General features: G+C 42.9%; 1 protein-coding gene across 1 annotated transcript in view; it reads left to right on the forward strand.

Annotated features, from left to right (window-relative positions):
- LOC136629102 (zinc finger protein 271-like) overlaps positions 1-11,901 on the forward strand; it is a 42,292-nt gene extending 30,391 nt beyond the window's left edge. The window contains exon 12 of the mRNA XM_066605236.1: positions 8,206-11,901. Coding sequence (XP_066461333.1) covers positions 8,206-10,283 — 2,078 coding nt within the window. The 3' untranslated portion in view covers positions 10,284-11,901. The remainder of the gene's footprint in view (positions 1-8,205) is intronic.
- The last annotated feature ends 538 nt before the right edge of the window (positions 11,902-12,439 follow it).

The following is a 12,439-nucleotide window of genomic DNA, read 5'->3' on the forward strand; positions in this document are numbered from 1 at the left end:
TAAATATTATACACAAATGATTGTTCATGATGGCCGATAGAAGACTCTGCCAAACATCATCTGTCAGGCTGGAATTTTTTTCATCTGTTCTTAGCAAGCTCTACATGTGTGGCATGATCAGACACATACAGCTTATCATCTGTCACTTGGCACAAGACCTCTCGCTGCTCTGCCAGCTTAATCTGACATGCTGACGGTCGGAGTGTTCATATGAATGATCAAAAAAAAGATAATCATATGAATGATCCTGCCCACTAAACCAATGATGATCATTTAGCTGCTCTCATTGGTTCACAAAGCTCACTAAGAGGTAGAGCCTGTATCACCGTCACCAGCTATGGCTGCAATTGTGATATACGTTCGTATAAGAGAACCATCGTAGTGTGCCGTGCCGCATCATGCTGTGAAATACTGTGGCTTTATTTATAACACTGCAGTCTTTTGGCAGTTTTCCTCCAACTAATTTTATCTGTTAGTTCATCTTCTTTTTCAGAAATAAGCTGAAACACCTTGACCCCGTGTCCCCCTTCAGATCCTTATCAAACCAGCAGATTTCTATAGATATATATATAGTTTGTCTTGTGGGAAGTGAAGTTACCCGGTCAGCAACAAATCAATCCTGTAGAATGCTCTTTTCATCTTGATGCCTTCGCCCTGATTTGCCAGCAAGAAGAATAAAGTGTAAGGAGTTCCAATCATTCTCATAGTTCCATATTGGCTCTGACACTCTTAGTATGCAGACATTGTCAACCTCTTTGCAGGTGCCTTATGACACCTGCTTTATTAATATCTTCTTCCACAGGGCTCTGTCCTCCACCCAAATTCGTTTTTGCGGAACTTAAAGGGGTTGTCCCGCCACGCAGGGTAATTTTTTAAAATAAAAATGATACTTCCTTTTCACTTTTCATCGTAACACAGAACATACAGAGGCTCAAACTGTCCGGCATATCAGCTAGGAAGTCTGTTTCTTACTTTTATATCTGATGTTCAATGCAGCTTTCAAAGATGACGCTGTTGTGCTGCCTCCCCACAATGCCCTGCACTCTCCCCCTCTGTGTGCGTGCTCCCAATGGCAGCAAGAGACATGAAAAAGCAAGGTTTCGTGGTGACGCTTAGCTCCCATCCTAACCCCACCCACGACAAGCCCGTACACCGCCCATCTCTATTGAACTGTTCTACAGTCTCTCCCCCCCCTCTAAGTCCCTCTACGCTGTCTTGACCCCCTACAGTCTGGCTTCTGCCCCCTACACTTGACAGAGACCGCACTGACAAAAGTGTCAAACGACCTCCTGATGGCCAAATCGGGAAGGGGACTAATCCCTACTGATCCTCCTCGATCTCTCTGCAGCATTTGACACGGTTAACCACAAACTCCTCCTCAGTATATTTTGCTCCACTGGACCAAAGAACACTGCTCTCTCCTGGTTCTCATCCTACCCATCCGACCGCTCCTTAAGTGTCTGCTTTGCTGGCTGTACCTTCCCTTCTTTTCCCCTTGCTGTTGGAGTCCCCCAGGCTTCGGTTCTCCATCTACACAGCCCCAATGGGACAGACCATTAGGAGATTTGGATTTCAATGCTGATGACACGCAGTTATACACCTCTTCCCGTGACATCACAGCAACATTCCTCCAGAATGCCACTGACTGTCTGTCCGCTGTCTCTAACACTATGTCCTCTCTCTATCTAAAACTGAACCTCTCAAAAACTGACCTTCTCCTGATTCGTCCATCTACTAACCGACCTCATTCTGACATCTCCATTTCAGTAGGTGGCACCACCAGAACTCCCAGACAGCACGGCCGCTGCTTTGGGGTTATATTCAACTCTGATCTCTCCTTGACCCCCTATATCCAATCTCTTGCCCGAACATGTCAGCTGCACTTCAAAAACATTTCAAGAATCCGCCCCTTTTCTCACCCTGGACACGCTAAAAATGCTCACTGTTGCCCTCATCCACTCTCTGTTCGGTTAGTGCAATTCACTGCTAATCTGCCTTCTCTGCACCCGACTTTCCCTGTCCAATCAATCCTGAATGCGGCAGCCAGGCTCCTCTTCCTGTCCAGACACTATTTGGACGCCTCTGCCCTGTGCCAGTCCCTGCACTAGCTGCCTGTCAAATACAAAATACAATTTAAACTCGCCATCCTCATCCACAAAGCCCTCCACAGCACCGTGCTGCACTACATTGCTTCCCTCATCTCCGCTCTGGTAATGAAATCAGACTAAGTGCCACTTTAATTCAAACCTCTCATTCCCACCTCCAAGACTTCTTCAGAACAGTGCCTGTCTTCTGGAATGCGCTACCAAAAGCTATCCGACAATTGCCGACACACAAAACTTCAGCGTTCACTAAAAACGCACCTCTTCAGGGAGGCATACCACATCCCTTAAACCAACTCCTCTGTACTCTACCTGATAACATGCTCCCTGTCCTACCGACTGCAATTCCTGCTAGCCATAATTATCCGGCATCTGCAGTTATACCGATTCAGCCATTATACAGCCCAATTTGACTATTGTTTATGTGTATAGCTCCCCTTACTCTCCATCTCGCCATACCGTGCACATCTCCAGCCCCTTTACCTTCTGTATCACCCCTTTATCTGTAGTATGTAAGCTCGTTGGAGCAGGACCCTTACCTTAATGTCTCCATCAAGTGATGACTTCATGTAACCGTGTTTTGGTTTTTATTTCCCCTGTCTTGTAAGCGCTGCAGAATATGTTGGCTCTATATAAATAAAGATTTATTTAGTCTCTGAGTCCTATGTCAAAACATTCTCCAAGATGATACGCATACAGTACCTCTGTACACGCTTCCTACATTCCTTTGGGACCTCCATTTCTTAATCGATGCATTCCACAGTCTTGTGTCCCCTGATGAAACAACTGAGAAATGCAGATTTTTGTCTCACTGTAATATCCTTTCTTGTCTTTTATTGAGGGACACGGCACCCACTCATTTTTTTCTTATGTTATTATGTCCTTCTCAGTTGTAACATGTTCTTTGGTTTGTTCTTTAGTTACTTAAAAGGACAGATTATCACATTACGTTTTTAGAGCTGATGTTAATGCTGATGTTTTCGACCAACTCCAGAAACACAGATTGTAATAAGTTATCCAAAGTTTTTAATTTCATCACCCTATTTGGTATTAACTTCAAATAAATAAAATTACTTCTCCTCACTTCTACCCTGAATGATATAGGGCATGTAGGTGTCAGGAAATGTGTGAGATGGACACCACCTAATAGCACTGACTAACACGAACCTTTATGATTCTTTCTTGTGGCCAAACATCATGATTTACTGGTCCTCACTGTGAGGTCTACTGTTAGGATGCGTTCACACGAGCGTGTTTTTGTGCATACATACGTACGCACAAAAACACGCTTCTATTTGCAACAATGCATTCCCTATGTTGTGTGCAGATGTTCGTACTTTGCAGGTGCGTGCCTTCAAAGACAGGACTTGCGTGCACCATAGGGAATGCGCGCATTGTTTTCAACGGAGCCGCGGCTGCTGTCGCCGGCTCCCTGCTTTTTTTTTTTTTTTTTTTCAGGGAAGGGCTTTACAAATAAGCTCTTCCCTAAAAAAGGAAAATTTTAGTGTAAAAAAAAACAACAAAAAACCTGTCCACCGCTTCTGTGTCCCCCGCGGGGATGAAGAACACATCTGCATGCGGCAGATGTTTCCTTCATCCCCACTAGTTAAAAGAATTCCCTGCTGCTACATCTGTGGCAGATGCAGTAGAGGAATTCTTCAATTCTCTACAGCAGCTGTCACACATGTCAGCTGTGGTAGAGGATTCTGCTGCAGGCACTTGATTTCAGGGAAGGGCTTTAACCCCTTAATGACACGGCCTATTTTGGCGTTGAGGACCAAGCGATTTTTTTGGTATTTTTCCATCTCCATTTTTCAAAAGCCATAACTTTTTTATTTTTCCGTGGACGCGGCCGTATAAGGGCTTGTTTTTTGCGTGGCGATCTGTAGTTTTTATCGATGCCACTTTTGGGTATATAGACAATATTGTAAAATTTTATTTATTTTTTTTTAATGATAACAGGGAGAGAAAACGCATCAATTCTGCCATAGATTTTTTTTTTTTTTTTACAGCGTTAATCATGCAGCATAAATGACACACTAAATTTTTTCTGCGGGTCAGTACGGTAACAACGATACCAAAATTGTTATATTTTTTTTAGGTTTTTACACTTTTTTGCAATAAAACCCCCTTTTTTTCGAAATCTTTTTTTTTTTCTCTATAGCTGCATTCAAAGTCCTGTAACTTTTTTATTTTTCTATGTACGGAGCTCTTTAAGGGCTTATTTTTTGCGAGACGAGCTGTAGTTTTTATTGGTACCATATTGGGAAATGTACGGCTTTTTTGATCACTTTTATTGCATTTTTTGTGAGGCAAAATGCTAAAAATTAGCATTTTGCCTCTGTTTTTTAGCGGGTTTTTTTTACGCTTTTTGTCGTACAAAATAAAAAGCGTGTTCAACTTTTTGTACACGTCGTTACGGACGCGTCAATATCCAATATGTGGGGTTTTAGATTTTTTTTCCCTTTTTTTTATGCTAATATTAAAAAAAACATAAAAAAGGGGTTTTTTTACATTTTTTTTTTTACATTTTTCTTTTTTTTACACTTTTCTTTTCTTTTTTTTATACTATTTGAGTCCCTCTGAGGGACTTACATCACTGTGCCTATGATCGCCGTCATAAGGCATGGCAGAGCTACTGCTCTGCCATGCCTTATCGCTTGTACAGCGATTATAGGCACAGGCAATACAGGACGCCAGTGTCTGGCGTCCTGTTGCCATGGTGACAGGCCGGGCTCTCGCGATAACATCGCGAGGTCCGGCCGGAGACACACAGGGATCACGATCCCTCTGTGAACTCTTTCCCTGCCGCGATCTACTTAGATCGCAGCAGGGAAGGGGTTAACAGCGGCGGGCGCATCTCCGATGTCCCCCCGCTGTTGGAGCGGGACGCCGGCTGTGACTGACAGCCGGCTCCCGCTGCGGGATAGCGCGGGATCTTATGTGATCCCATGCTATCTCCAGGACGTACCGGTACGTCCTTTTGCGGGAAGTACCAGGCTCCCGGGACGTAACGGTATGTCCTGGAGCGGGAAGGGGTTAAATATAAGCCCTTCCCTGAAAATCAAGTAAAAGTGGGTTAAAAAAAAATAAAAATACTCACCTTGCTTCAGCTGCTTAGGCTCAGCCACATCTTCTCCTGTTGTCCCCTGCACTGTGGTGCTGATCTATCAGCAGGCGGGGATTTAAAATCCCCGCCTGCTGAAAGAGCTGAATGTGATTGTCTGAGGTGCTCAGCCAATCACAGGCAGCTTTCCCCGAATGAATGACAGGGGACAGCAGGAGAAGACGCGGCTGTGCCCTGGCAGCTGAAGGGAGGTGAGTATCTTTTTTTGTTGTTTTTTAAACCACTTTTACTTGATTTTCAGGGAAGGGCTTATATTCAAAGCTCTTCGCTGAAATAAAATGCCGGCAGCAGAATGTCTGACAGCTGCGGTAGAGAATTGAAGAATTCCTTTGCTGCATCTGGCACAGATGTGGCAGATGTAGCAACAGGGAATTCTTTTAACTAGCGGGGATGAAGGAAACATCTGCCGCATGCAGATGTGTTCTTCATCCCCGCGGGGGACACAGCAGCGGCGGACAGGTAAGTAAATTTTTTTTAAACTACTTTTAATTAGCTTTTCAGGGAAGGACTTATGAAGCCCTTCCCTGAAAAGCCATTGACAGCTGCCGGGGCTCAGCGGGGACTTTTGCCGCTGTCCCCAGCTCGGCAGAGCTGCTGAGCTATCAGCAGCCGGGGATTTAAAATCCCCGCCTGCTGGTAGCTCTGATTGTGATTGGCTGAACTGCTCAGCCAATAACAATCAGAGCTACCAGCAGGCGGGGATTTTAAATCCCTAGCTGCTGATAGCTCAGTACTACAGAGACGGGGACAGCGGCAGAAGTCGCGGCTGAGCCCCGGCAACTGAAGGCAGGTAAGTGTAGATTTTTTTTTCACTCTACATAAAAGGCTTTTCAGGGAAGGGCTTCATAAGCCCTTGATGGCTGCCGGGGCTCAGTGGCGACTTCTGCCGCTGTCCCCGGCTCTATAGTTCTCAGCTAGCAGCATGCAGAGATTTAAAATCCTCACCTGCTGGTAGCTCTGATTGTGATTGGCTAAAGCACTTCAGCCAATCACAATCAGAGCTACCAGCAGGCGGGGATTTTAAATCCCCGGCTGCTGATAGCTCAGAACTACGGAGACGGGGACAGCGCCAGAAGTCGTGGCTGAGCCCCGGCAGCTGAAGGGAGGCGAGTATTGATTTTTTTTCTTTATACACTTTTTCAAATGGCTTTTCAGGGAAGGGCTTATAAAGCCCTTCTCTGAAAAGCCATTGACGGGGATGCCGGCAGCAGGATTCTCTACCGCAGCTGTCATGTGTGACAGCTGCGGTTGAGAATTAAAGAATTCCTCTGCTGCATCTGCCACAGATGAGGCAGATGTAGCAGTAGGGAATTCTTTTAACTAGCGGAGGTGAAGGAAACATTTTACAACCTGGTAGAACGGTTGTTTCCTCAGATACCTACCATCTCTGCTCATTTACTTTATGACAGCCGATGTGGCTGGTTCTTACCTATCTTTGCGCTTCATCCTGAGGAAACAACCGTTCTACCGGGTTGTAGAAACGCGTTGATGGAGATGGGGGGATTGGATCCATGGGTCTAGTCTCTCCTAATAGTTTTTCTCCTGGCAACTGAGTTGTAATCATCAGAACTTTGTATGCCAGACAGGGACAGAGATGTAACAAATGTACTGGGCTGCATGTTAGGAGATAGTTCAGAAAAGAATACGCAACTAAAAACCACAAGTCACTCCACTCATTCTGATAACCTTATTCAGTATTTATGTGGATATGTGTAAGACATGAGTGGTTGATGGTTGAACTGAGTATGCAGTAAGCACAGCAATAAACAACCACAAAAGGGGTAAATGATAGATCCACCCAATACCTATATATGGAGTGGATGGACTGAGCTGCCAATTCTCCTAGCTCTATGATTGAACATATGACGGGATAAGGTGACACGAGAAATAAAGTAGTTCACTATATGATCATACTAATCTCTGGATTGACAAGAAGTGCCAATTTAGTGTGGCTATATTGGCATAAAAATTTTAACAGCTATGTGAGACTGGCGGCCATTAACCCCTAATGTTGAGTAGAATATAGTGCTGGACTGCCTATGGCTCAGTAATTGGTGACCCAAATTTGTAGAGCTGATATATTGAAGCATCTTGACCATCTAAAAATAACTGGCTGACCATTTACTAATATGGAGTGACTGAGTGACAACCAATTGAGTTGCTGTTAGGACTCAGTAATAGACACTGTTGTATATCGTCTATTTAGACAAGTCAGTGTCAAGAAATTACTCTAGAAGCCCTATTTTAATTAGTGTGTGACTATGGTCACATTATAGAGTTCAGTGATTACGCCAGTGTTTTAACACAGAATATAATAAAAGTTAAAACTTCCCTGAAAAAGAATGCAGGGGGCCGGCAGAGCATTGTTTTCAATGGAGCCGCCGTGTTTCTGCTCGTACCTAGGTGCGGACGTATGTACGCACCTAAGTACGCACAAAAACACGCTTGTGTGAACGCACCCTTAGGGTGCATTCACACGAATGTATATCGGCTCGGTTTTCACGCCGAGCCGATATACGTTGTCCTCGGGTGCAGGGGGGGGGAGGATAGAAGAGCCAGGGCCAAGAACTGAGGCTCCCGCCCCCTCTCTGCCTCCTCTCCGCCCCTCTGCACTATTTGCAATGGGGAGAGGCGGAACGGGGGCGGGGCTAATTCCCGGACTTTAGCCCGCCCCCGTTCCGCCTCCTCTCATTGCAAATAGTGCAGAGGGGCGGAGAGGAGGCAGAGAGGCTCTCCCATCCTCCCCCCCCTGCACACGAGAACAACGTATATCGGCTCGGCGTGAAAACCGAGCCGATAGACGTTCGTGTGACTTCACCCCTTAGATTGTGATCTGTATTTCCACCACTGTCTTAGTTAATAAATGTTATGTGGCTTGTAATTTGCAATGAAATGTTTATATAGAAATGTTAATATCTACATCAATTTTAAGGTTATTTCAATTAAAAATAGTAAAATCAACTTTATTCTTGGCAGATGACGGTATCGGGAGCTCAAAGGGACATCTGATATTTGTAGATTGTGAAGCACAGGATTGTGATATCGCACAATATACACTTGAAGAACCTGCCGTTATCCCAAATATCCCCTTAACCTGTTACAGCAAAGATGCATCATTTGATCCATCACTTCATCCATCACAAACTGATAATCAGAAGAAAAGTCACAAAAGAGGAAAACATCAAATAGCCCACATGGGGCAGAAGACATTTTCATGTTCAGAATGTGGGAAATGTTTTAGAGACAAGCGAGAACTTGTCAAACATTGCAGAAATCACACGGGAGAGAAGCAATTTTCTTGTTTAGAATGCGGGAAATGTTTTGGAGTTAAATCAAAACTTGTAATGCATCAAAGAATTCACACAGGAGAGAAGCCATTTTCATGTTCAAAATGTAGGAAATGTTTTGGACAGAAAGGAACACTTGTCATACATCAGAGAGTTCACACAGGAGAGAAGCCATTTTCATGTTCAGAATGTGGGAAATGCTTTAGACTGAAACACCAACTTGTTGTACATCAGAGATGTCACTCAGGAGAGAAGCCATTTTCATGTTCAGAATGCGGGAAATGTTTTGGAGTTAAATCAAGACTTGTAATACATCAGAGAAGTCACACAGGAGAGAAGCCATTTTCATGTTCAGAATGTGGGAAATGCTTTAGAGTGAAACAAGACCTTGTTGTACATCAGAGAACTCACACAGGAGAGAAGCCATTTTCATGTTCAGAATGTGGGAAATGCTTTAGAGTGAAACCAGAGCTTGTTGTACATCAGAGAACTCACACAGGAGAGAAGCCATTTTCTTGTTCAGAATGTGGGAAATGTTTTGGAGAGAAAGCAATACTTGTCAGACATCAGAAAATTCACACAGGAGAGAAGCCATTTTCATGTTCAAAATGTAGAAAATGTTTTAAACAAAGATCAGCACTTTTCACACATCAGAAAATTCACACAGGAGAGAAGCCATTTTCATGTTCAGAATGTGGGAAATGCTTTAGACTGAAACAAGAACTTGTTGTACATCAGAGAAGTCACACAGGAGAGAAGCCATTTTCATGTTCAGAATGCGGGAAATGTTTTGGAATTAAATCAAAACTTGTACTACATCAAAGAATCCACACAGGAGAGAAGCCATTTTCATGTTCAGAATGTGGGAAATGCTTTAGACTGAAATCAGAACTAGTGCTACATCAGAGAACTCACACAGGAGAGAAGCCATTTTCATGTTCAGAATGTGGGAAATGTTTTGGAGAGAAAGCAAAACTTGTCAGACATCAGAAAATTCACACAGGAGAGAAGCCATTTTCATGTTCAGAATGTGGAAAATGTTTTAGTCTGAAATCAGAACTAGTGCTACATCAGAGAACTCACACAGGAGAGAAGCCATTTTCATGTTCAGAATGTGCGAAGTGTTTTAGACTGAAATCACTGCTTGTCCTACATCAGAGAAATCACACAGGAGAGAAGCCATTTTCATGTTCAGAATGTGGGAAATGTTATAGAGACAAACGAGAACTTGTTATACATCAGAGAACTCACACAGGAGAGAAGCCATTTTTATGTTCACAATGTGGGAAATGTTATAGAGACAAACGACAACTTGGCAGACATCAGAAAATTCACACAGGTGAGAAGCAATTTTCATGTTCAGAATGTGGGAAATGTTTTAGATCGAAACAAGAACTTGTCAAACATTGGAGAGTTCACACAGGAGAGAAGCCATTTTTATGTTCAGAATGTGGGAAATATTTTAGACAGAGATCACAACTTCTCGTGCATCAGAAAATTCACACAGGAGAGAAGCAATTTTCATGTTCAGAATGTGGGAAATGTTTTAGAGGGAAACAAGAACTTGTCGTACATCAGATAAGTCACACAGGAGAGAAGCCTTTTTATGTTCAGAATGTGGAAACTGTTTTAGAGAGAAAAGTGGACTTGTCCTACATCAAAAAGATCACACAGGAGAGAAGCCATTTTCATGTTAAACGTACCAATAATTTGCTGAAATTGGGCAAAACCGCTGGCCCAGATGGGTTTTCCAATAAATCTATCTAAAAATTTAAGAAAACCTGAATTCCCCACGTTCAGACCTTTTTCAATTAAGTTCTACAAACTGATAACATACCACTCACATTGCCGATTATTAGCTGCATAAAAATGTCCGGCCAGCAAACATAGGACATTGGCGGCCAAATACGCCGGCCAATGTCTTTAAGCAGCCGGAAAAGATAGGTCTGCCGCTATATCCATGGGCTCATCCGAAACTACTTTGGAGAATGCTGGGGATGAAAAGTGAAACTCAAACAACGTTTCCCACATTCTATCTCACAGACAGCCATCAAGTCTAATGGCCAAGGCCATAGCATCCTCCAGCATGCACGGTGTCACATACTGAGGTATAGCAGGACAGACTGAAAAAGAACTGGCTTCTCAAAACCAGATTATTCTACTGAGTTCCATTCGCCCAGCATTGGAATTCCACACAGTAGTCCTCAACTGATAATTCTCTTCTTGAAGCATACAAATTTTACTTTTGGCGAGGGCAACGTGATCAACGTGGGTCATCATAGAGCAGACCTAGGGTTTAGAAAAAAAATCTCCTGCGTTCAGGGTACAGACATGCCATATAGGGAGAGGTAGTAATTTACTTTAGAAAACGTAATGAATTTTGGAATAAATATTAGAGATGAGCGAGCACCCAAATGCTCGGGTCCGCGTTATTCGAGTTGAGCTATTCGTAAAATTCGAGAGCTCTACTCGAGTAACGAACGCCATTGACTACAATGGGAGACTCGAGCATTTTTGTATGTGGGATGCTGTGTCCCGAGCTTTTCTGTTTTTTTTGTTTTTTTTTCTTGGTTCGTTTTTCTCTCTCCCCCTTCCCCTTCCGGCCAGACCCAAAATTTTTGAATGACGCCGCGCTGCATCGCATTGGTGAGGGGCCAAAACAGGCACGTCACAGGGGGAAGGAGCCAAAAGCCTGGGCGAGGTTGAACACGATTTGATGCTCGTTCGAGTAATGAGCACCATCAAGTACGCTAATACTCGAACGAGCATCAAACTCGACGGAGTACGTTTGCTCAACTCAAGTAAATATCACATGACTTGTACAAGGAATCAAAAGCACCTCTTCATAGAAGCTTACCAAACCTCATAATCTCGTTTCCCCCATTCCCACAATTTGCCCCTTGCCCCTCCCTATGGCTTTTCACTTTGTACACTTCCTGCCCAAACCTCCTATACTTCCCGCACTGTTTGTGTCCCAAAAAACTGTATATCACATGTTATCTTTGGATAGCTGTATTCCCCCTTGTTCCACCGCCTGCCCCTGTACCTTCTGTATCATCTACACCCCCTTTGTTTCCAAATAATTGAATACCATATGTAACTTTTGTAATTTCTGTAATTTTTGTATTGTTTGTGTTCCCCATGTGCCTCGAAAGCGCTGCGGAATAAGTTGGCGCTAGACAAATAAAGATTATTTATTCTTTGAAAGCAAATTTATTTAACTAAGAAACAAACCAAATATCCAATGAAGGGAAATGAAAGTATTGTGCAACGCATTTCGGAGCTTAGGACGCTCCTTTTTCAAGCACAAGTCTTTAGGTGTCAGAACATGGGAAATATATCATGCATAGAATGAAAATACGAAGTAATACCGAAAAATAAAATAAATAAGGAAAGAATAAACGAATGGAATAGACAGATATTCAGTGCTGTTGCATAAAAAAAGAAAAAATCTCAGTCTCTCTCTCATATATATAAAGATATATATATATATATATATATATATATATATATATATATTATCCCCGGATGCCCCCAAGGCTGTTTATTCTAAAATCAATTCATTTCATTTTACACAAATTATAATTTTCAATAAGCAGTTCTATCTCCAAACAAGAAGGACCACAATGGGAACCAAATTTGCCCCCAGTGAAGCCAAGCTCTAGATGGGGGTATTTGAATCTTAAATACAGGACCCACATATAGTATTCTACCAGAGATTTATAGATGACATTCGGATAATCTGGGATGGAAGTGAAATGAACTCCTATCTTTCACTCAATTCTTAAATATAAATACATGGGGGCTTCAATTTACTTGAACCCAAAGCAAAGACAATATTATTTTCCTAGATTTGGAAATCTTCATTAAAAATTAATCTATACTAACTAAAACATGTTTTAAACCAGTAGCCTGTAACAGTC

The sequence above is a fragment of the Eleutherodactylus coqui genome, chromosome 5 (genome assembly GCF_035609145.1).
Source record: "Eleutherodactylus coqui strain aEleCoq1 chromosome 5, aEleCoq1.hap1, whole genome shotgun sequence".
Classification (NCBI taxonomy): Eukaryota; Metazoa; Chordata; class Amphibia; order Anura; family Eleutherodactylidae; genus Eleutherodactylus; species Eleutherodactylus coqui.